General features: G+C 40.1%; 1 protein-coding gene and 1 long non-coding RNA gene across 3 annotated transcripts in view; one reads left to right on the top strand and one right to left on the bottom strand.

The window, feature by feature from the left end:
- The window catches only part of LOC113026276 (aminopeptidase N-like), a 36,776-nt gene that overhangs the window by 8,062 nt on the left and 2,707 nt on the right, over positions 1-26,007 (bottom strand). Inside the window, exons 3-18 of one of the 2 annotated variants that reach the window (XM_026174854.1) lie at positions 24,438-24,554; positions 16,890-17,076; positions 16,642-16,784; positions 15,133-15,269; positions 14,906-15,032; positions 13,990-14,144; positions 13,802-13,915; positions 13,562-13,705; positions 11,297-11,362; positions 11,121-11,186; positions 10,536-10,708; positions 8,577-8,656; positions 8,339-8,469; positions 5,783-5,838; positions 2,034-2,181; positions 1,806-1,897 (exon numbers count right to left, since the gene is read on the bottom strand). In XM_026174854.1, the coding sequence (XP_026030639.1) occupies positions 1,806-1,897; positions 2,034-2,181; positions 5,783-5,838; positions 8,339-8,469; positions 8,577-8,656; positions 10,536-10,708; positions 11,121-11,186; positions 11,297-11,362; positions 13,562-13,705; positions 13,802-13,915; positions 13,990-14,144; positions 14,906-15,032; positions 15,133-15,269; positions 16,642-16,784; positions 16,890-17,076; positions 24,438-24,554 (1,936 nt within the window). Of the gene's footprint in view, positions 1-1,805; positions 1,898-2,033; positions 2,182-5,782; positions 5,839-8,338; positions 8,470-8,576; positions 8,657-10,535; positions 10,709-11,120; positions 11,187-11,296; positions 11,363-13,561; positions 13,706-13,801; positions 13,916-13,989; positions 14,145-14,905; positions 15,033-15,132; positions 15,270-16,641; positions 16,785-16,889; positions 17,077-20,423; positions 20,437-24,437; positions 24,555-26,007 lie in introns of those variants that run through there. The other variant, XM_026174855.1, reaches the window with a different exon arrangement.
- On the top strand, positions 998-2,725 carry LOC113026277 (uncharacterized). The gene is made up of 3 exons (XR_003272900.1): positions 998-1,095; positions 1,775-1,791; positions 2,452-2,725. It is a non-coding gene; the product is annotated as an uncharacterized LOC113026277 (long non-coding RNA).

Here is a 26,007-nt window from a genome sequence, read left to right on the forward strand (position 1 = left end):
GAGGAAAAAAACGCTGCGTATATATTGTTTATCATGACTCTGGTTTTATGTGACCTATCAACACAATTTAAAAACTGGTATATATCACCTTGTTGCTTTGTCTTGAAGTGGTCGTGTGATTGGCTTACCACGACTACTTTATTCTTCCTCAGTCAAACAGCAGCACTCATGCGATTGTTTTGCTCCTTAGCTCCAGGTGTTGTGCCAAAAAGTGATCGTCGGGCAGAAAGTGATTGCCACCTGTGGGAGCGCGCAGTTGCTTAAACTGCTTAGTAAAATGCTGATGCTCAGTGATGGGAATAACCCATCACTGAGCATCAGAGACACATTGGACTGGTGTAAAGTAGTGTATATAGCCCATCACCTCCTTAATGGGTAAGCCAATCTACACAAAACTTAGCATAACCACTGTCAAAAGTGTCAATTCTTTTGATTTTCATATAGATTATTTATCTCATAAGTAGTTTCACGTGTTTCATTCATTGTACATTGCCTGTATGGTCACCAAAATTTGTATCCACCATGGAATTTTCTTTGAACAGCACTAAATAAGGAATGAAGACTTTGAAAAAGCACTGAAATCTTAGCAAATTACTAGCTTTTTGCTAATATAAAGAAAGGCTAGATAAAAAAAAAAAATTCATGAAATTGTTCTTATATAGCACTTTTTCACTCTACTTGAGCACTCAAAGCACTTTATACAACATGTCTCAATCACCTATTCACACACATTCATACAAGCATTTTTTACTGTCTAACTGATTTCTATACCATATAATATATATATTTGTTTTACAAAAGGACCAGAGCGCTAAGAGTTTTGCCACAAGAGTGATGCTCAAACTGAGGCAGACGAGTCATAACAGAACTGGAAAGTTCTACATTAAAGTGTATAAAATACAACTGCTAGATGTCAGTGGACTGTAGATTGCAGTCAACTGAGTTCTGTTTTCTTACCACTCTCATTCCACAGTTCACCTACAGTGGCCACTGAAGGACAACTATTTCTGGGTGCCGTTCATCTGTAGTGAATGTAGGCTGTCAGTCTGCTGTTTACCTCAGCTGAGGTTTGCACTACAAAGCAGGCTCATCCAGGTAACTTCAAAATTCTAAAATACTTAGGACCATATAATATTTCAGTTTTTCAATTCTATGTTTTTCTGTCAATATGGGGTGCTGTATGTACATTAATGAGGAAAAAAATTAACTTTTAGCAAATGGCTGCATTATAACAAAGAGTGAAAAATTTAAGGGGGTCTGAATACTTTCCGTACCCACTTTCTCAGTACATGTTTAGAATTTTTTTAATTTATTCATGCGGCCATGCATTTATAAATAAAAGTACTTTGTTCTTGGAACAAGGACCAAGATTGATCTGTGATACATTACTATACTAGAGTAAGAACTAGACTAACACTACAATGCAGTCTAGGAGAAATCTAAAACTAATGGAAATTGTGGTTAGCAAAACTTAAGTACAAAAAATAAATTAAACTACTATCCAGCACTCAAGCCAACTGCTAAATCAGATCTCTTTTTTGTTTTGACACACTGATTACAAGGTGGAATATATGTCAATATATGTCATTTGTGGATTGCTGATTATTTTATAGGAATAAGATGGGAAAGTGATTTTTAGACTATAATAACCCATTTGGATTGTGGTTCAAGTCTTTATTTATTTATTTTTCTATATCTATATAAGCTGCTGTTTCTCTGATGTCTTGTAACCTATACTCATCTACTCATCTTTATATTTTGTTTGCGTTTATAGGTGGACTATGTATCCTGGTGAGTATACTTACTGATCAGTGTGTTGTACAGGAACACTGCTCCAGTCTAAGGTCATGTTCTTGAAGTATAGGAATAGTGGAGTCACCTGCTTTCTTATGTAGTCCTAAAAATCAAGAGTTAAGGAGAGTTTATCTGCAGAAAATGTTTTCCTCCAAATGGGTCTAAAGTCACAGTTGGGTAAACAGTCATAGAGAGTAAAGGAACATTTCTTAAAAAGCTAAACTTTGGAAAGTATTCACCTGCATGGGCTGATAGACGTCCGTACGGTCTAACATGAGGTAATAATAGTCCAGATTATTGAGAGCAGATTGCCAGGGCATGTACTCTGTTTCCTTTGACAAGTAAGAGGTTGTCCTGAGGGCTAGAGAGGTGGAGAGCAGCTGAGCCCTGCAGAAAGAATACATGGGAATAAATAACTTATTGCTAAGAAACAATATTACAGCAAAGAATTGACCACAAACAAATTTCTTTATTCAATAAATCTTGTAACACTGGAAAACCTCTTTTCACCACATTTGTGAGAAAAATACATTTGTGGTTTGAGCAGTGGAATTGAGTATGTGGATTGCGCCCATGAAAACTTGCCATCTCTTTTTTGACATTGCCAAATAACTTATTCTGCTACCGACTCTTTGTTTTGAATTTCTGGTACCCCAGGTGCTGACGATCAGGTGCCAATCAGGTATCTGATTAACAGGACCAGTGAGCATGGACCCTTCTACAGTGGTCTTTACAGATCCCTCACACCCTGGACACAGAGTTTTTGACCTGCTGCCTTCTGGCAGACGGTATAGAGGCCTGCAGACCAGGACCACCCGACACAGGAACAGTTTCTTTCCCCTTGCTATTTCCCTCCTAAATAGTTGAACTGTCACATTGCTTCACACTGCCATACTGCAACTGCACCTTATGTACATTCTGTGGTATTCATTTTTGTAATCCTGTAGTTTTTGTATATAAGGATTTAGATGTTTTTATATTGTGGTTTATGTATATTGTTCATTGTGTTGCTCACATATTGTGTGCTTTTACATTGTTGTGCTTGAAAGACACCATCGACCGGAACCAAATTCCTTGTATGTGTTTGTGCAGATACTTTGCCAATAAATGCGATTCTGATTCTTGTCAGTTGATGTCTGCTCTAAGCTTACCCTATTTCACTGATCTGGATATGGCCCCATGCCATAAAGCAACTTTAAGGTGGTGTTCTCCAAACCCAGCTTCCAGCGTATTTATAATGAGCCCTAGTATCATCTCCAAATTGAACACAAAATTCCATATAACAGGGAATTTCAGACACAGGGCACCCCAAGAAGATGACACCGCAAGAAGGCCAGGGACCGCAGTTAGTCTTCAACAGATTTGCAGTCAAAGTTTGCAGGATGATGAAGCCGGTGGCTCTCTACCCAGAACAGACTGGACACAGCCGAACTCTGGCCTTACAGTACTGCCAGGAAGCCTGCCATGGGTGCCCTTCACCATCAGGCCCATTTGAACTGATGTTGACAACATGTGCACTGGTGCATCATGAACATGTGGAGGAATATTATGTTCAGTGATGAGCCCAGATTCTGCCTATGACACTTAGCAAATAAACTCTCATACAATGTGAGAAGGTAATAAAACTGTGTATTAAAGGGAGAGTGTGATTTTTAGAACACTTGAACCTCAAATTAGTCGGAGTAATGTTAGCTCATAATCTGTTGTTGTTGTGCAGCTGGCTTGACATCTGTCTGCAGATAGGAGGGTTGCATGTCTAATATGCTGATAATTAATTGTGACAATATCTGCATTAAAATAAGTATGTTTATGCACATTGCTGTATGTTTATGGCAGTAACTGTTACTGTTACTATTTTTACCATTTCTTTTTGGAGCAACTGTAACCCACATAATTTCCTTAGGGATTAATAAAGTATTCTGATTCTGATTGTTTCAGGATGACCTGCCATTATCCAATGACACATCTGCTTACCTGCATCTTTTGCTCATTTCTCCTCCTCTTCTTTTGTCTTTTTTATAAACTGAGGACCTGATGGCTTTGAACTTTTCTTGTCCATCTTCCATTGGTTTTAATTTTGCACTCCAGTATGAACACAAATCCCCCAACCCGAGGATCACCACAACATAACCTAATAGACCTACACCTTAATTCACAGATTCACTTTGTCTAGGGTGCATTTCTGGGATTTCACACAACCCAGGATTCAAATCATGAATACATAATGGTCTTGGATTTACAACATTATAAATGAAATGTGCTCTATTTGGAAGGAGTCGGCCCCCCTCCCCTTTCGACGGGTTGTGTGTGAGACTTTAAATCATCAAACTGTAAATTTTAAATTGTTATTGATCCCTTTACCCCTGGTCCTAAAGTGTATATTTATTTTCTTACTCTTCTTATACATATTGCTCATTTACTTGCACTGCTGTAACTGGAGCCTCGTCGTCTCGTCTCTCTATATACTGGACTGTATGTAGCGGAGATGACAATAAAGTTTACTTTGACTTCAGCAGCAAGCAGGCGCACCGAGGGCTCTCGCGCTCACTTTTCGCGTATAGAATTTTGAAAAAACATCGGTGCAAATTATAAGTCTGTATCATAATGTCTGGTGTTTTCGTGTTTGTTGGTTTCTTTTTATTTTGTGTTATTTTGTGGGTTGGTTATTAGATGCTGCTCCAGCCAGCCAGAGAATCCCCCGCCGCCCCGCCCTCTCCTCCCTGTGCCGCAAGCAGCAGGCGCACCTCGCAAACGGAGGGCGTCCTTACTCCCAGCAAATGGGAGATAGAAAACCGATCGGTATCTATGTCATTCACAATATGCGCTGGCATGACGTCGGGCAGCATGAGAACGAGCTTTTTTTTTTTTTTTTTTTGATGCCGCCCCCACCATGATGCCGCCCCGCAAAACGCAAAGAGTTTGCTTTTCCTCTGCTCAAGTAAGACTGTGACAAGTCCTGGAGTTGGTGTTTTCTACCAGGCTATGTCCGTCAATGCACATATTAAACAAATATGTAGGACTGCTTTCTTCTATTTGTGCAAAATTTCTAAAATTAGGAACATCCTGTTTTTTTAAAGTGATGCTGAAAAACTAGTTCATGCATTGATTACTTCTAGGCTTGGCTATTGTAATTCATTTTTATCAGGCTGTCCTAAGAACTCAACAAAAAGCCTTCAGTTGATCCAAAATGCTGCAGCAGGAGTACTTACATAGTCTAGAAAGGGAGAGCATATTTCACCCATACTGGATTTTCTTCATTGGCTCCTTTATAAATCCAAAAATCAAATTTAAAATCCTTCTCCTCACATAAAAGGTCTTGAATGAGCAGGCCCCATTTCATCTTAAAGTCCTTAGTGTCCCATGCTGCCACTATAGAACACTTTGCTCTCAGACTGCAGGCTTACTTGCAGTTCCTTTGGAATTGTAAGGTTATACATTGAGGACAGAACACAGACTCTAGGACATTAAAGGAACTAACATAATCAAACAAGACATCCTGAGAAAATATACATAAGAAACTCAGAAGCACAAGGAAATACTAAACTCGGAATGAAAAATACTGAGCATGAACTTAAATCATCTCTGAAATCCAAAAGAAAGGCCCAGGAGTCCACAACAAAAAAACTGGCTCAAAGATCCAGGACCATGGCACCAGCTTCCTTTCCACTTTTCGTAGCTGCCCTTACTTCGTCATTACTAATCATCTGTATTTCCTGATTATAAATAATAGAAATGTAAGCTTCCAAAACTTTAAATTGAAAAACAGCAATTAACTAAGTCTGGGGGGAAAATGTAGTTACTGAAAAGCAAAAGGTGGCATCAAAAGAAAAGATCTGCGTAAAAACCTAAAGCTTGCACTTGAGTCAGTACTTCATTGTCTCAAATAGGAAAAGTTATATAGTTACTTTTTTATCAGTGGGTATATATAAAAGACACCAGAATTATTAGAACTGGAAATTAGTGAAAAACTGCAACTTAATGGACCTACCTGGCCAGACTGAATGCATCATCCACAAGTTGTGCTCTGTTTATCACTGGTATAACCTGGAATGATATAGATTCTCGCTGAAGACATCAAAACTATGAATTAACACATATGGACTTGTATAGTAAACAAAAAGTGTGAAATAACTCAAAACATGTTTTATATTTTAGTTTCTCCTAAATAATTCCCCTTTACTTTGATTACTTCTTTGCACACTCTTGGCATTCTCTCGATGAGCTTCATGATGTAGTCACCTAAAATGTTTTTTTCAACAGTCTTGATGGGGTTCCCAGAGATTCTGAGCACTTGTTGGCCCTTTTGCCTTCACTCTGGGGTCCATCTCATCCCAAACCATTTCGATTGGGTTAAGGTAAGGTGACTGTGGAGGCCATCTGGTGCAGCACTCCATCTCTCTCCTTCTTGGTCAAATAGCGTTCACACAGTCTGGAGGTGTGTTTGGGGTCATTGTCCTGTTGAAAAATAAATGATCGTCCAACTAAACACAAACAGGATGGGATGGCATGTTGCCACAGGATGCTGTGGTAGGCATGCTGGTTCAGTGTGCCTTCAATTTTCAAGAAATCCCCAACAGTGTCACCAGCAAAGCACCCCCAGACCATCACACCACCTTCATGCTTCATAGTGGGAACCACACATGCAGAGACCACTCGTTCACCTTTTCTGCATCACACAAAGACACGGCGAGTGGAACCAAAGATCTCACATTTGGACTCATCAGACCAATGCACAGATTTCCACTGGTCTAATGTCCATTCCTTGTGTTTCTTGGCCCAAAGAAATCTCTTCTGCTTGTTGCTTTTCCTTAGTAGTGGTTTCTTAGCAGCTATTTGACCATAAAGGCCTGATTCATGCGGCCTCCTCTGAACAGTTGATGTAGAGATGTGTCTGCTACTGGAACTCTGTGCGGCATTTATCTGGGCTCTAATCTGAGGTGTTGTTAACTTGCAGTTTTTAAAGGGTTGATGACTTGGATGAATTTATCAACAGAGGTGACTCTTGGCCTTCCTTTCCTGTTGTGGTCCTGTTATGAGCCAGTTTTGTTGTAGCGCTTGATGGTTTTTGCAACTGCACTCGGGGACACAATCAAAGTTTTAGCAATTTTCCAGACTGACTGACCTTCAGTTCTTAAAAGAATTATGGGCTGTCATTTGTCTTTACTTAGCTGATTGGTCCTTGCCATCATATAAATTCTTACAGTTGTCAAATTGGGGCTGTCATTTCGCCTTACCACTAACTACTAGGTAATTGGTAAAAATACCTCAGGCAGCAGAAACCCAAGAACAAGGAGGAACCATCATGGAAGGATGGGCTCCTGCTTGGTATGTACCAACCGGACATAGTAGTGGTGGACAAGCAGAAGAAGACAGCCGTAGTGACAGTCTTAGCAATACCGAATGATAGCAACATCCGGAAGAAGGAACATGAGAAGCTGGAGAAGTACCAGGGGCTCAGAGTCTCAGGGGATGGGTCTGTGACTCAGCATTTTGAGTTCATTTTGTAATTTTGATTTCTTATATTATATTGAAAATATGTGAAAATAAAAGTCTTGTGTTGGTATTATCAGTTAGGATTAAGTTAAGTGTTATTCCAGTTTAGGTTTTCATCTATGTTCCCTTGTGTGAGTCTGTTCTTTTCCTCTGTGTCAGTATGACTTGTATTTCTTGTCTGTGTGTTTCATGTTGTCAAGCCGGTGTTGTAACGTCTCGGTCTCTCCATGTTTCCTGGTTTATTTTGAAAGTCTGTTTCTATGTTCAACGTGCTTAGTGTTTCTCTTCCCTGTGGTGTCATGACGTTCATTTGTGTCAGCTGTTTCCCTATGTGTTTCCACTTTCCCTGATCTGTGTGATCCATGCAGTCTTTGTTGGGTCGTCTGTTTGCGTTCATGTTGAATCAGGTCAAGTCACAGAGTTTTCTCTACTGTTCAGGTTCATGTTCATGTTTGGTTCGTTTCATAGCTCCATAGTCGCATGTTCCTTTTCAGTTTCATGTTCTTATCCATCGAAACTGTTTTGATTGGTTGATTGACTGGTTGATTGATAATACTTTATTTATCCCCAAGAAAATTGTTTTCATAGCTATTTTAGTATTTCCCAGTGTAGGTCTTAGTTTAGTTTTGCCATCCGCCACAATAAAGGCTCACTTTTTCTTTAAACCTCAGTTCATCTCTCCTGTGTCTGCATTTGGGTCCATTTCATAAATACATAGGCGTTCCCCGCTGAGACACAGAGAAGAGCTCGAGAAGATGTGGAGGGTGAAAGTAACAGTGGTTCCAGTGGTAATCGGAGCACTAGGTTCAGAAACTCCCCCCAAGCTAGGTGTGGCTTCACCAAATCCCAGGAACAACATCCAAGATCTGGTTGAGGACCTGAGTTTGAAGGATAAAGACTGCCCACAGGGATGAGAGGGGAATTTTTTATATGTACATATGCATATCTCATTATGCATATGCATAAATACTGATAACAGAAAATAACGAAATTGATGTCCTGCATCCATTAAATGAGAAAATGTGAATCATGTCAGAGAGTGTCTGTGTACCTTGTGATTTGTATTAAGCTGGGTGAAAAGGCGTTCCCAGTTTCCCAAGTCATAGTTTACCCGGTAATATCCAGTTACATTAATGTTGGCCAGTACCCAAAAACCATCACTCCTCATTTCTAAGTTTATCACTGATGGAGGAAAAGAAAAAAAAACCCACATGCTTAAATTTTCAAAAAGTTTAATTACATTTGTATTGTACTTGTAAAACCACATTAAAACTGTGTACCAGCTTTACCTTCCTTTTCCATGAGCCACCAGATATCTTTCTGGACCGTACCACCCCTTATCCATCGAATAGGAATCAGCCACTCATAGCTGGGGAAGGCAACACATTTAGCGTCATTCATATACCAAACAAGTTACTAACAGGTGCAGCTCTGACAAATACTAGTGAATTTAATATTTCTATTTAATTCGGTTTAGCAATTCACTGTTTAAATGGACCTTAAATAAGGTGATCCAATAATGTTATGTGATTACATGTGTCAAGTGTTTGAACAAAATAGAGAGTTAGAAAGGGTCTAACTTTCTATAAATACTATAAGTAGGGATGGGAATCGAAAACCGGTTCTTGTTGAGAACCGGTTCCCACTGTTTCAATTAATTGGAATTGTTTGTCATTTTTGCAACGATTCCCTTATCGATTCCAGTCGCCTCGAATGACGGCACCATGTTGTTGAGCGTCATTTACCTGGCAGGAATCATGGCGCCTAAGCGGCACAACCGCTCAAAAGTTTGGTTGTACTTTACGAGAACAGATGACAACAGGGCAACTTGCAATACTTGCAAAGTAGATCTTTCATTTAAGGGAGGAAACACTATGAATATGCAAAAGCATTTGCTCATAAAACACGCGATAACCTTAAATGAATGTCGTGTTTTTAATTCTGCTCTGGACGAACCCAGCAGCAGCGGTAACGTTTGCACGTCCTCTCCCGTTAATACGGCAGGTAAATAATCAACTAACAGTGCATATTATGTCAGCACTATCTGCCTTATTACAAAACCTGCCATTACTGTGCATTTAGGTGACCATGATGAGAGAGACAGACAGAGTCTGGCTGGCTCAGATGCTGGCAGTTCTCGCTGCAGTCTACCGGTAGCGTCTCCTTTTAGTCCAGGATAGACGAATGTCACCGAGCAGGGACTAAGTTTGTGGTCAAAGGTTTGCACCCATTTGCTACAGCAGATGCCCCGGATTTTCGGTAAGTGAATGTGTTTAATTGTAGGCAGGGACATTACTGGATATTCTTGTGTAATTGCTACAGAATAATTTATGTTATACTTTGTTATTGCTACAGAAGAATATTTATTTTATTATTTTACATTTACAATGTTTTTTTCTGGGGACCCCGTGACACCCCATGGAAGAGCCATAGGCTGGATCTCTTAAGATCTCACAGTTGGGTTTGTAAGGCCATGTTACTGCTAAATTTCTATCTTGTTCAAAGAGACGATATAAAACAAAGTTCTAAGCTAATCGACCTGTGTGTTCTCCTTTTTTAAAAACAAGAATCGATAAGAGAATCGATAAAGAATCGAATCGTTAAACAGACCAAACGTTGCTGTCTAGATTTCTACCTGTATCATTACCTGTGCCAGTTATTTCAGATTTTCTTTCATTATTATTGTCCATTTTGAGCTGTCACAATTTAAAGTTTAAACCCAAAAGGCCATTTCGAGAAAAAAAAAAGCTGAAATACTATTTTGAGAAATGTGGAGATTTACGTTGTAGTTTCAAGTCAACCAACTGCCACGTCTGCTATACCCTCTAAAAATTGTTCTTTCAGAGAAGGATGCAACAGGATCCTAAGAGCTTTCATCAGGAATTTGATTCGGATGTGGTGAGCAACCCTAAACAAGCAAACACTTTCCTGATGTGTTTATAGTTCCTCCATGAGCCTGATCCTACCAGAGATCTCTTCCTGTTAAAAGGGAGTTCTTTCTTCCTGCTATTGCAAAGGGCTATTTGAGATTTTCAGATTGCCAGGTATTTTTTATTACTATACAAAGCTTTTTGAAATAACTATTGCTGTGAACTTGTGCTATGAAAACAAAACGTAACTAAATCTAAGTTGACTTTAGACTAAATCTAAACACTGTGGGAAGGACATATAAAAAAATGACATATTTCTCAATACTGCCACAATGAGTCAAAGCATATTTGCATTTCAAAAGCTGTAGTTCTGCATACTTGTAAGGTGATTTGACTGTGACGTTAGAATCTGCATCCAGCAGGAAGTGCTTCTGGGATACTTTCCCTATGGCTGTATTTATAGTAACCACAGGGAATCCCATCTGAAGCACCCAGGGACTCATAATTCGATCAACTGAATGAGGAAGTGAACCATTATATTCTTTCACAGCCTGTAGATTAAAAAAAAGTACCAAAAAGAATTTAGTTAAAAAAAAAACACCAGAGGCATAATGATAATAACTTTAAGACAAAATGAAAATAAAATATAAGAAGTTTGCAGTAATAACATTTGTCAGCTATTGTGAAATTTAAAATTTGTGAAATTTTTTGTACTGTGTGTTTTAATAGAACCTCAGTCCTTTGTAGGATCATATGGCAATACATGCAGATGATTTTGTGTCTGGCTGCACAGTCCGGTAGTGTGAGAAATTTCAAAATGCCATAAAATGTTTTAAAAAAATTATGGTAATGTAACTATCCCTTTTTTAGAGAATATACCAAACAATCATGTTTTGTAACTGTAACAAAATGCCAAAGTCACATACAACCTTTGTAAATAAAAAAAAGAAATCATCATTTTACCATCTGCAGATGATGCCACAAGTCATTCCCTACTATATTACTGTATCCAAAGTAATTGAGGTAAGTCTGCAGAAAAAAGGAAAAAAATCCAAAATTCTTAATTATCTGTGGCTGAACAATATTGGATAAGGTGATGTATCTCATTAACTAACTAAAAGAAATATACAAAAACATACACTCAGTCCCTGGATGAAGACTGGCTCTGAGAGAACGTCTGAAAGCATCCTCAACACTGCTGCACCCTGAGGAGGTAAAAGTTTTGTTCAATCTATCAGTTACTCAGTTTATAATAATAAAAAAAATTAACACAATATATCGAAGAGTGTACAGCAGCTGAAAAACACTAGTTATTCAGGACATGTACATTTATCTCAAAGTGGTACTATTCCTGATCTTTCACATCTACAGTGTCAGTATCTTCAGGGCTATTACTTATTTTGTATTCAATCATTATGGAATCGCTACCCCTCTCTGTGAATCGCTACCTTATTGTCCTGGAGGGGTTTGTGTGTGCCAGAGATTCCAGGGGCTATATTGTTGGGTGGGGTTGCCCCCTCGTAGGGTTACCCATAACAAACTGGTCCTGGGTGAGGGACCAGAAAAAGAGCCATTCAAAAGACTCTTATGAGTAGAACATCGAGGGAACAGTTCACCCTGCCCACGACAGGGTTACCAGGGCCCTGCCCTGGAGCCAGGCCCAGGTAAGGTGCCTAAGGTCGAGCTTCTGGTGGCCAGACCTTCCACGGGGCCCGGCCAGGCACAGCCTGAAAAAGGGACATGGGCCCATCCTCCTGTAGGGCCGCTAACCACAGGAGGCGCCCTAGGAGTCGGTTGCAATGTGTGTTGGACAGCGGCCAGGAGCAGAGGCCCAGGCAGACCGATCTCTGACTACCTAAACTAGTGATTGGGACATGGAATGTCACCTCCCTGATGGGGAAGGAGCCTGAGTTAGTGTGTGAGGTTGAGAGTTACTGGCTAGATATAGTTGGGCGCTCCTCAACACATGGCTTGGCCTCTGGTACCAGTCTCCTGGAGAGGGGACTGTCTCAGTCTGGATTTGCACTTGATGAGAAATGGCAGGCTGGGGTGGGTATCCCATTGTGTCCCCTTGGCTAGCTGCCTGTATGTCAGAGTTTAACCTGGTGGGTGAGAGGGCTTGTTCCCAGTGCCTTTGGGTCGGGAAATGGGTCCTGACTGTCATCTGCGCTTATGCAGTGAATGAAAGTTCAGAGTACCCAGCCTTCTTTGAGTCCCCGGGTGGGGTGCTTGATGGTGCTCCACCTGTGGACTCTGTTGTCCTACTGTGATACTTCAACACTCATGTCTGTGACAGTGAGACCTGGAGGGGGGGTGATTGGGAGGAACAACCTCTTGGATCTGAACCCTAGTGGTGTTAAGGTTCTTCAGCTGAGAGCATTGTCAGGGTGGAAGGAATACTTTGAGGACCTCCTTACTCCCACTGAGAGGTCTTCCGTGGAGAAAGCAGAGCCTGGGGACAAGGGGGATGACTCGTTTATCTCTAGGGGGGAGGTCACTGAGGCAGTTAAACAACTCCTTGGTGCCAGGGCCCCTGTGGTGAATGAGGTTTGCCCTGAGTTCCTGAAGGCTTTGGATACTGCATGGCTGTCTTGGTTGACACACCTCTACAATGTTGTGTAGAGATCGGGGCAGGGGGGTAACTCTGGATTGGCAGACTGGGGTGGTTTTTGTCTTGGTCGTGGAACACTGGAGAAGCTCTTTATCCTCTCGGGGATACTCGAGGGGATAAAGGGTACACGGGAGTTTGCCCAACCAGTCTATATGTGCTTTGTGGACTTGAAGAAGGCATTCGACCGTATCCCTGGGAGTGTCCGTTGGGAGGTCCTTCGGGAGTATAGGGTTTTCTGCTATGAGCTATGAGCCATTTGATCCTTATACAACCATTCCATGAGGTTGGTCCACATAGCTGGCAATGAATCAGACTAATTTCAGGTGGGTGATGGCCAGGGCTGCCCTTTGGCACCAATTCTTTTTGTAATATATATGGACAGAATTTCTAGGCATAGCCAAATGGAGGAAGGCTTTCACTTCGGTGGTCTCAGAATCTCCTCTCTGATTTCACAGATGATGTGGTTCTGTTGGCTTAATCGGGTGATGGCCTCTGACTCACACTGGAATGGTTCACAGCCAAGTGTAAAGCAGTGGGAATGAGAATCAACACCTCCAAATCTGAAGCCAAATCCTCTCTGAACCGTAGTTATTCAGTAGGGTGAGATATGTTAAGTTAAAAGAGATCTCAATTAATCTCCTACAATTAATCTTGTTTAAACTACTTAGGTTTTATAAACTCAAAAGGCCAGATAAAGACAATTTGGGCATGTTTGCATACATAAATCTTATTCAATTAAGGATAATTAGAAGTTGATGAGTAGTGATACTGTATGGTGTTGCAGCTTCTGTACCTTGCTGTATGAGATGACATCAAATTGTTCACTGATTTGGTTAGGTAGGACAATACTGTCTTCGTTAGAGGACAGAGGATGAGAAGAAGTCAAGGCATCGACAGCAAAAACTTTATGAATTTCGTCAAGTACTATCAGGTCTCTCTGGGCAAACAGACAAACAGGAATGTTTTAAGAGAATTTTACACTATGACAAGAATGCATGTAAGATCAGGTCCAAATGCAAAAGTCTGTTCTCACAACATTCCATGTGGGCTCAGCATGGTCTGCTCCTAGGTAAGCCACATATGAAGCAAAGCCTTCATTGAGCCAGACTTCATTCCACCAGCGCAGGGTCACCAGGTTACCAAACCACTGTACCAGACATGGCATGAATTAATTTGTTGATTTATCAAGGAGCGAACAAATCAAAAGGCAAAACAGCTTACCATGTGTGCTAATTCATGGGCAATAATGGTGGCAGTCTTCTCTTTATTCCTACTGGAGGAAGTTTCAGGGTCATAAAGAAGATTGGTTTCCCTGTAGGTCACCAAACCCCAATTCTCCATTGCACCATAATAAAAGTCTGGTAGAGCAATTTGGTCTGTGCGGAAGAGAGCAGATTTAATATAGGTTTAAGGAATTGCTTCAAGTTATCTTAAGATTGTAATTAAACAATTTGTTATAAGACACACAATTCCTTAATTCCCTCAACTGGTATAAACTGTTGTGGTCTGTGAGTTTTATTGATGAGAGTTTTTAGTTTATAGCTTTCTGATTTTCTTTGTTTTTATAATTATAGTAAGAACTCTAATGGTTTTTGATTTTGGTTCTTTTGCCTTTTGTAGTTTTACTTCGTTTGTGTCACTGCACTTGATTAGTTTCTTCTGTGTCTTGTTACCCTTATGCTTCCACCCTTCATGTGAAACCTTGTGGTTTCAACCAAAACCTTTGGTAATTAATTAATGAATTAATTGATTCATTCATTAAAATCCAGGTTGTGCTGATTTGCCTAGAGATTAAGTGGAAACTGGATTTATCTTCATGATAAATATGAACAATGTATGAAAAAGACACTTGTTTTTGAATGTCATCTTTTGATGAAACCTCTTTTAATGTTTCTATTAATTTATGCAAATCGGGTCTCAGTATGTTTACCATTTGCAACAAGACTTTTAATTCGCTTTCATACAAGGGGTTAATAAACAATCATATCAATTCATCTGAAATTGTTCAGACAGACTCTCTCTCAGTAATCTGGATAGGTAAAAGAACTCCCCACCCACCCAATATCTATCCAATAATTGGAAAAGCTAAAACACTAACATCATGTTATAACAACACCTGTTATAAAAGCAGGGTCACCTGATTTAGTTAGAGGGTAGGCAATGTTATAGTATGACTGGAAGAAGTCCAGTATGGGTCCAGTTACATTGAGAGCATAGTTTCCCTGTCCTAGGTCAATGGCCTTCCTTCGAGCCCAGATACGAATCTGAAAACAAAAACAAAACAGCAACCAACTCTTTCACAAACGTTTTTGACACAGTTCTTCCAGTTTTGGAGCAAGTCAACCAAAGCACACAGAGAATTACCTGAGGGTCTTTTTGTGTGGTATTGATATATGTGTAGTCAGAGACAATGATGGCCAACAGATAGGTGGACATATTCTTGGTGGGTTCAAACTTGGTTTTTGTCCAACTTACTCCATCAATGGTGATGTTAGCAATATCTGAAGAACACAACTAAAGTTATCAGTGACTATGAATGAAGTAATAGAAGACAAGGTTTTGGTAATGCTACTGTGTGCAACTTTTTGTTTTGTTAAACACGATGATGACTGTCCATATGAGACATACAAACTTTAAAATAGACACACATCCTGCCCATCAGGGTGACAAAAATACCATATTAGTCTTTTATAGCTACATCATGTGAATCCAACAGAATTAAAACTAAAGTAGTCTAGTTGAGGAACCTTTTTCCAGCAGCTAGTCAAATTTCCTAAAAATTCATGAATATTTATATGAGCTATTCTGTTAAATTACTATTTAGTAAGGTTATAGGTTATTGATTCTGAAGCTCATAATTAATCTGATCAACACATGCAGCACGAAGATTTTTTATTATAAAAGTTTTAGAGTTAAAGAGCGAAGCTGTATTAAGAAAACGGACTTGTTTTGGCTACAGCATTTGGTCATTATGACAGAGCTTTAAGATATTAACTTTTTTCATAATTGACATTTAGTTAAACACATGACTGCAAATTTCTCCGTAGCACAAATTGTAGCACCAGGTCTAGGTTGTGTCTGGCAGTCGTCTAAATTACTTTGAATCTAAAGGGTTTATGCTAACGCCGAATGCATCACATGCATTCAACAGAATTAAAACTAAAAACACTTAGAACTGTGTTATTTGAACTGTGTGTCATGGTCCTGGGTCTTTAATCCAGTGTTTTGAGTTTATTTTGGTTTCGTGACTCTTTCCTTGCATGATAAAGATGATTTAAGTCCAAGTTTTGTACCATTTAGTCTTGAGTTTAGTTCCTTTGTTGTCTCTCAGTTTATTTGTATTTCTGGTTTCCTTTCTTTTAAGTTCCTTTTGTCTTTGTCTTGTCCGGTGTCTCCAGTGAGAGTTAGTCGTGCCCTCTAGTTATTTACCTTTTTCCTCAGACGTCTCTGTTTGTTCTCTCTCTCTCTCTCTGTCTCTCATGTCTTTACCATCTCTAGTCCCCTGGCACTTGGACATGTCTGTCTATCATGTGCTTTGTGTTCTCTTCCATGGACATTTTTGTGGATCTTGGCTCCTCGTCTCTATCTCTGCCGTGTTTACTGTTTTACTTTGGTATTCCTTGTCTCATATGCATTGTATTCAGTGTTGTTCTCCCTGTCTCGTTATGTGTAGTTTGCTCCAGCTCTGTTCCCATGTCTCTCTACTTTCCCTAATCGCCCTCATGTTTTTGTATTGTCACAGTTGTCTACCAGCCTAAATAAACGACTCAGCTTCTGTTGTCTCCTGTGTCTATGCGTCTTTATTTGGATCCTCTTCTGTGCTCCTTATGATCTGCTGTTGCAGATCTTGACACTGTGTTTAGGTACACTGACCTCTTTCCATGCCATTTGAAAGGGCTACTGTTCCAGGCGGGTGAATGAGCGTTATATGGAAAATAGCTTTCAAAGCTGGCTCATCAAAACAAGGAAAGGTCTTCCTGGCATAAGTTGGATGCATCTGAGAGGTGGCAACTATCCTGTAAATGATCAAAATTCCACACATGCAAATAGTGAGACTGTAGAGGTTTAAAATGACACCAGTGAAACAAATCCAGCCATAGAAGGACACAAAGAGGACTTACTTTTGTAATCCATCTTCTTCATACTCACTCCTGTAAAACCCTGACAAGTCATCAGCTAGTTCTCCAGTGAACTCAGTGTACAGCTGATACTTCTGTCCTTGACGTAATTTACTTTTTAAGTTGATAACCAGATACTGTGTTTCTGGCTGCAGCCATGTTGATTCTATAATCAGAGCAGCTGCATCATCTGGAGAGAAAAAAAACAAAACATCTTTAATGGTCTCTCTGTATAATCTCCAAGAATGTAACAACAACACACACACACACACACACACACACACATATATATATATTAGGGGTGCAACGATACACAAAATTCACGGTTCGGTTCGGTTTGATACTTTGGTGTCACGGTTCGATATTTTTTCGATACAAAAAAATGTTCATGCCTTTTTAATTTGTCATTTATTAAAATTATAAATATATATTTTAACTCAAAAGTACAGTTTTTAAATTTAACCCTAACCCTTGTGCGTGTTTTTTATTTTGACAGCGAATGCGCACCTGCGGACCACTTATGTGCAGCCCTGGTTATTTAGCTCGTCATATTGCAGCCACAGAAATTATTTTGTCCATGAAACCATAAAGCTGCACTTTCTTTTTGCCTTATAGTCTGATTTGTCATAACTTCTCCGTTTTGTGGTAAGCTTTTCTTTGGCTGTCACTTCACCCTGACCTGTCTTATTTGGCTCAGCAGAACTGAAATGCTTTTACACACTCACTCACATAAGCTCAGCGATTCTCTGCGCGATCAACCTCTCACATGTTTAAGCTGCGGGAGATTTCACTTGTCATGTTTGCATAGTAAGCTAACGATTAATAAGACGATGTCAGAGGAATTGGTGCACAAATTATCATCACTCACAGATCAGTGCTGTCGCTCTCTATACACAAGCGCAAATTCAAACGCGACTTCAATATGTCACATATTGACAGTGGCTCACCGATGCCAATGACATAATTACCCAGCTACATTTCTGAAAGAATGCAAAAGCATTGACATATATTTTTCCTACAATAGCCCGACGGGCAGGGAAGAGATAGATTTTGGTAGCCCGACTGAAAAAAATCGCTAGCTCCGGGACGTCGGGCTAGCGATATTGCGAGCCCTGTATCTGATTGAGGAATCACTCATCTTTGGAAAAGAGAGTTTATTACAGAGAAATGTCTCTTTCCAAAATAAAAGCTATACTATCCGCTTCTTCTGGGCTATATTCTCAGCAGCATAAGGAGAATCATGTGCTAACAGCTGTCTAAATGACTCGGCTAAAGTTAGTAGCATGCTTGCTTTTTTTTGTCTGCTTCCACTTGTCTTTGCACTAGGATGATGTCGGCGTAAATGTGCAGTCATATTCGTTGTGTTCCCACTAGTGCTTTCAGGTTAATCTCGTTGAAATGACCTTAACGCCACAACACGGCAAATTTCCGTTAACGAGCTACCGCCGATCGCTCTGTGCATGGGGCTAGACGGCCAACACGTTAACGAGCTAACTGCGCTAACACGCTAGTTCACACCAATGTAATTGAGCATTGCATGGCACATCCAACATACTGTTTTACTTTAGTCCATGACTCGCTTACCTTCAGGGTCATACGTCACATGAAAACCAAAATAATTCCAAACGCCAGATCTGAATGACGTTCAATTTGCCTGTTGCAAGGAGAGCTTAACTTCTGTCTCACTAGCTTGCCCTGCGCTCTTCCTTCTGACGATGCTGTCTGTGTTGAGCGCTCAGTGGATCTGCGCTCGACAGTGCAGCCTAGGCGGAGTAGTCGAACACAGATTCACTGAGCGCTCAACACAGACAGCATCGTCAGAAGGAAAATTGATAAAATAAATTACAAATGTTGTATTGTTCGATACATATGCGTACCGAACCGAAAGCACTGTATCGAACGGTTCAATATCGATACGAATATCGTTGCACCCCTAATATATATATATATATATATATATATACACACACACACACATATATATATACACATATACACACACACACACACACACACACACACACACATATATATATATATATATATATATATATATATACACATATACACATACATATACACACACACATATATATATATATATATATATATATACACATATACATATATATATATATATACACATATATATATGTGTGTATATATATATGTGTGGATATATACACACACACACACACACATACATATATATATATATATATATTTTAGGGGTGCAACGATACACAAAATTCACGGTTCGGTTCGGTTCGATACTTTGGTGTCACGGTTCGATATTTTTTCGATACAAAAAAATGTTCATGCCTTTTTAATTTGTCATTTATTAAAATTATAAATATATATTTTAACTCAAAAGTACAGTTTTTAAATTTAACCCTAACCCTTGTGCGTGTTTTTTATTTTGAAAGCGAATGCGCACCTGCGGACCACTTATGTGCAGCCCTGTTTATTTAGCTCGTCATATTGCAGCCACAGAAATTATTTTGTCCATGAAACCATAAAGCTGCACTTTCTTTTTGCCTTATAGTCTGATTTGTCATAACTTCTCCGTTTTGTGGTAAGCTTTTCTTTGGCTGTCACTTCACCCTGACCTGTCTTATTTGGCTCAGCAGAACTGAAATATAAATCCTGCTGCTTTTACACACGCACTCACATAACGGTCAGCGATTCTCTGCGCGATCAACCTCTCACATGTTTAAGCTTGCTGCGGGAGATTTCACTTGTCATGTTTGCATAGTAAGCTAACGATTAATAAGACGATGTCAGAGGAATTGGTGCACAAATTATGTGCTGTCGCTCTCTATACACAGTTCGCACGATTGCAAAGTGAAAGCAAAAAAACAAGCGCAAATTCAAACGCGATTTCAATATGTCACATATTGACAGTGGCTCACCGATGCCAATGACATAATTACCCAGCTACATTTCTGAAAGAATGCAAAAGCATTGACATATATTTTTCCTTCCTACAATAGCCCGACGGGCAGGGAAGAGATAGATTTTGGTAGCCCGACTGAAAAAATCGCTAGCCCCAGGACGTCGGGCTAGCGATATTGCGAGCCCTGTATCTGATTGAGGAATCACTCATCTTTGGAAAAGAGAGTTTATTACAGAGAAATGTCTCTTTCCAAAATAAAAGCTATACTATCCGCTTCTTCTGGGCTATATTCTCAGCAGCATAAGGAGAATCATGTGCTAACAGCTGTCTAAATGACTCGGCTAAAGTTAGTAGCATGCTTGTTGTTTTTGTCTTTGCACTAGGATGATGTCGGCGTAAATGTGCAGTCATATTCGTTGTGTTCCCACTAGTGCTTTCAGGTTAATCTCATTGAAATGACCTTAACGCCACAACACGGCAAATCTCCGTTAACGAGCTACCGCCGATCGCCCCGTGCATGGGGCTAGACGGCCAACACGTTAACGAGCTAACTGCGCTAACACACTAGTTCCCACCCATGTAATTGAGCATTGCGTGGCACATCCAACATACTGTTTTACTTTAGTCCATGACTCGCTTACCTTCAGGGTCATACGTCACATGAAAACCAAAATAATTCCAAACGCCAGATCTGAATGAGGGTGGGGGAGGTCCATGTTGCAAGGAAAGGTTAACTTCTGTCTTGCTAGCTTGCCCTGCGCTCTTCCTTCTGACTATGCTGTCTGTGTTGAGCGCTCAGTGGATCTGCGCTCGACAGTGCAGCCTAGGCGGAGTAGTCGAACGCAGATTCAGTGAGCGCAGGGCAAGCTAGCGAGACAGAAGTTAAGCTCTCCTTACAACATGGATAAAATAAATTACAAATGTTGTATTGTTCGATACATATGCGTACCGAACCGAAAGCACTGTATCGAACGGTTCAATATCGATACGAATATCGTTGCACCCGTAATATATATATATATATATATATTAGAGATGGCACGATACCACTTTTTTATGTCCGATACCGATACCGATATCATACATTTGGATATCTGCCGATACCGATATGAATCCGATATAGTGTTTTTTAATCAACAAAACTGTTTTTTTAAATATCTTTCTGCATTTTGTATAAGTTCATACTCAAGTTTAAAACAACAACTACACTAAAGCTATTCTGTTATACCTGTATGCAAAAAAAAATATTTCATAGTTCAGCAATACTGATCAATCTAATAAACTTAAACCTACACCATCCTCCCTATTCTGGTATTTTAAAGAGTACTTAGCGTAAATATTAAGCAACCTAACTAATAGGGTTCCAACTCCCAGCAACAACAAAAATAAATAAATAAAAAATAGGGAACCACCCCTCACGCTTCACCTCATGATGCTTAATCGATGTAATCAACCTTAATTTGATGCAGTGTGAAAAAAAATGCACAGAAATCAATTATTTTTCATGGATGGATAGATGGATGGATGGATCTTTCTTCAACAAAATTGCAGACTGCACAGATGGTACCTTCCCAAAGGAAAAAGTACTATAGCTTACTAGGGTATATATATTAGACTTAATAGTCACTTTATACAGTAATTAACTTCTATTCCTTTTACATCAAATTAAAACTTTGGGTGTCAGATAATTATTTATTAAAAGCTAGACATTTTAAATGAGAATAAGAAAGAAAAGTATGTCTTTGTGCCCCCTTTTCCCTGTTAATGCCCTATCGGCCCCCCTGGCTAAACTTTGCTAGATCCGCCCCTGCACAGTTACCAGCGTCAGCTACGTAGAAAAAGATCCTCGAGTAGAAAGTAATATTAAATAAATTCTAACAACAGCTTATCAAGCTTAAACGTGCTGCTGTTGTTCAGCCGCTGGTTTCCTCTTTCTGGTGCAAAGTGGGCCAAAAACAAACAAGAGAGACGGACTCGCGACAGAAAAGCCGATCAGCTGATCATTTAAGCAGTTTCATGATTGAAGTAGCAGCAAGAGAGGGAGGGAGAGAGAAGAGGCAGTCGCTCCATATATCGCTTGTTAAGCTTAACGCAGGAATGCTTTACAAACATTCAGAGATGGACTTGCACACTTGCTTTACTTCTCTCGGGGATAACTTTGTTGGAGATGAAATGCCGGGTTGCTAGCGAAGCTCCAAATGCTATCCAGACCACCACAGCCGCTCTATCACGTGATGCATACTGCTCCGACGTGCTAACGTTCTGAGGTGAGTTACGGCATGTTGCAAGTTTTGTGAGGTGCTTTCGTGATATTTAATGGATCGGATTACATTTTTTATTTTTCTCCGATATCCGATCCAGTAATTTAGGTCAGTATCGGACCGATACCGATACGTAATATCGGATCGGTCCATCTCTAATATATATATATATATTGCAACAATACACAAAATTCACGGTTCGGTTCGATACTTTGGTGTCACGGTTCGATATTTTTTCGATACAAAAAAAATACCGGTAACCATCCCTATTCAGGCCTATGCAGTACAGCAGTGGGGACAGAGGATCTCCTTGGTAGATCCCGCACTTGTTTGCAACCTGTGCTATGGGCTTGAAGTTGGCCTCTAGTGTTGTATACCACATCCCCATAGAGTTGCTAACGTAGCCTCTTATGTTCCTGTTGATCTAGTACAATTCTAGGAATTCCAGGATCCAGGTGTGGGACATCGAGTCATAGGCCTAATCAATCCAGGCAGTGCAAGGTTGGTCAGCCTAGTCTTGCAGTCTCAGGCAACTGCTCTATCTACTAGTGGCTGGTGTTTTGCTCCTCTGGTATTCTTGCCAATCCCTTTCTGTGCCCCTCTCATGTATTGTGCCATGTGCCTATTCATCTTAGCTGCTATGATGCCTGAGAGGAGCATCCATGTGGTACTGAGGCCGGTTATTGGATGGTAGTTGGATGGGACCAGTCCCTTCTGGTGTCCTTGGGGATCAGGACTGTCCGCCCTACAGTTAGCCATTCTGGGTGTCTATCATCGACTAGCAGCTGGTTTATTTGTACTGCAGATGCTTATGGAGTGCAGTCAGCTTCTTCAGCCATTAGGCGTGGACCACGTCGGTGCCTGGTGCTGGAGACCCGTTCTTGGACACACACACACACACACACCCATTTGCACACTTTGGCTCTTGTGATTAGCAGAGATGGGCAGTAACGCGTAACGCGTTACTGCCCATTACTTGTAACGCGTTGCTGTAATCTGATTACTTTTTCGAGTAACGAGTAAAGTAAGGGATTACTATTGCAAAAACGGTAATTAGATTACTGTTACATTCCCGTAGGAACACTGCGTTACTGCGTTACTAAAACCGTGATTTTTTGCGAGAATGTCTCACGACAGTGACGTAAGCGAGTGCGCCGTTAGTGACAACAGCTGTGTGCAGATCAACAATGGATAATATATCGAGTGTGGGAGAGAGTATGAGCGTGCAGCGTTTAAAGCGTGGAAGTACTGACCTTACTTTGAGTTTGATTCCATAAAAAGTGACAAAAACATTAGCGTCCGTTGTGCGTGGGAAGAAAACTTCTTTTTACAGCAAAAAAACCCCCTAAACAAGCACTGACGTAATGGGAAACTCACAGAGAAACTCGTGGATTCTTCAACTGACCGCTGCAGCACACCTGCACCAGGGTAAACCTCCGCCTACCCCACTCTTGCTTTACAGGTGAAAATAGAGCAACAGGACCGCTAGTCTTTCATTTTATTTATTTTCTGCTGTGTTTTACTTGCATCTATTTGAAAGAGTGAGTGTAAACACAAAAGAATATTTTATGTTATGTGCTGGAATGTGTAGAAAATTGGTTTAAATGTTAAACTAATTTATTCAACTCAGAGAATGGTGCATATAATTAAATTTTTGCTTGATGCATAAAGTTAAAAAGATTAAAACTAATAAAACAAGTTAAAAAAAGAGATTTTTCCATTTGATTACATTTTGTATGATGGATTATGTAGAAAAAGTAGAATTGGGCTGAAAGATCTATCACTTTATCACCTCTTCAGGTTGAAAATCGTGTTTTTAAAAAGTAACTAAGTAACTAAGTAATTAATTACTTTTGAAAATAAGTAATCAGTAAAGTAACGGGATTACTTTTTTGGGGAAGTAATCAGTAATTAGTTACTGATTACTTTTTTCAAGTAACTTGACCAACACTGGTGATTAGGCAGAGGATCAATAGGGGGTCCACAGCCCTCTTAGGGACACTCCCAATAGGGCTTGCTCTTAGATCTGAAGAAGCTTCTCGGATGAGAGCTGAAACGTCTTCAAGAAACTTAAAGAAGTCCAGACGCAGCTCCTTAGACTACAATGATCTGGATGACTGAGAACCTTCACAAACAAAAGCTAAACATGCATAAATGAGTTTTTTCTTCAAAATTTTGATTTTTTAAAATGTGGTATCCTACAGCAATACTTAATTTGTTAATATCAGAAAGGTAATAATATCTTTGAAAACATCTGTAACTCAATACATCTTCTGCTGCTCTCACAGTTTTATGTATGCAATAGTATTAACTGCAGAACTAGTAAAATGATTTCTGAGATCCTAATAAAATTAAGAATTGTTACTTTACTTTGTATCAAGACTTTGATGGTACCTGCAGTGGTGACACTGGCCATGTGTTTGTTGTCTTGCCTGGTGTAGCTCAGTTGACTGGAATGAATCAGTATCAAATTTGTTTCTTTCACACACTCAAACTGCACAGTGGACTGGCCTGAAACACATGAAAAAAAGAAAAATGCTAACTTATATTAATGCAACCTCCATTGCAGCGGTAGTTTAACACAGGCACCAATGAAATCTCTGCGGAAATAAAAGTATAGTAGAGAAACCTAAATGCAGATACAGAGAAAATAAATCACTAATAACAGTGAATAAAACATTTGAAGGTAACCCTTTATAATAATGACACACTATTAAGGCATTCCCTAAAAGTTTCTTCTGTTCATCTGGACGTCCAGAATAAATTTTTTGGGATTTCTTTACCTGGATGATTGATCATATATCAAGACTATTAAGCATTAGTAAGGTAGTGGGGCTGGGGTGCTTGTGGTGGCAGAGGTTGGCTCCTGGCTAGGGTGGCTGGCCTGATCTGGGCAGGGCCAGGTGATAGGTCTGAGGCCCCGGTGCCCGTGGTTGTCTAGTCTCTGGCTGGGTCTCTCCTTGTGATGAGTTGGTCTGGCCACCTCACCATGTGGTGTGGGTCAGCTCACGTTGAGATGTCTGATCTGTGCCTCCAGGACTCATGGGTGCCCGTAGGCCAATTGGGTGGGGTGGGGTGTCCAGAAAAGGGAGCACCTGTTGCCGGGTGCAGCTTGTCTTGGACCCAGACCAGTCCCTTTACTGTCTGTAACTGAAGAAATGTCTGGTGTTGTGACGCAGTGTACAGATGAGCCTTGGAACTCATCTGCACACTCCAGTCTACTCTTTGTGTTGAGGGTTCTGCCCCGGACTACTTGGTCTTCCAGGGCGATGACATTGTGGGCCCCAGGCCGACTTCTTCCTGCACCGTGGTGGGATGTGGGGAGTGGGGATGCCTACTGAGCCAATCGTTTGCTGCGCCTTCCATGACAACCCATCTGGGTGTCCTCCTTCTTCTGCTGGGATGGGTTCAGGGATGTTGCAAAGATGTGTTGCCTTACTTTTTGGTTTAAATTTTATGAATATTACTGCTACATTACTGTCTGCACATTACTGTTTTAGATTTGTATGAGCTTTATATATTTTAGGGTAAACTGATCTACAGCACTGAGTATTTTAAGGATGACATGTGTCTATATCATCTCTACCATTAGACCCATTTACCCATTAAGCATCAGCCTTCAACACAGCTCTGAACTCTGTCAGTGCGCCCCAGGGCGGCTGTGGCTACAATGTAGCTTGCCATCACCAGTGTGTGAATGTGTGTATGAATGGGTAGATGACTGAATGTGTAAAGTGCTTTGGGGTCCTTTGGGACTAGTAAAGCGCTATAGAAATACAAGCTATTTTGATATATTTTCCCTCTTAAGAAAATGGCACAATTTTCTCATCCAATAAAAAAAAATATTATCTACAAATTTACCCTTTAATTTTATCTCAAACATCACATCTCAACCTATTATTACCATAGTATAACCTTGTGATGCTTACTGGAGATAACTGTAAAACACAATGTTACATGTGAG

Source organism: Astatotilapia calliptera, chromosome 7, assembly GCF_900246225.1.
Source record: "Astatotilapia calliptera chromosome 7, fAstCal1.2, whole genome shotgun sequence".
NCBI classification, from domain to species: domain Eukaryota; kingdom Metazoa; phylum Chordata; class Actinopteri; order Cichliformes; family Cichlidae; genus Astatotilapia; species Astatotilapia calliptera.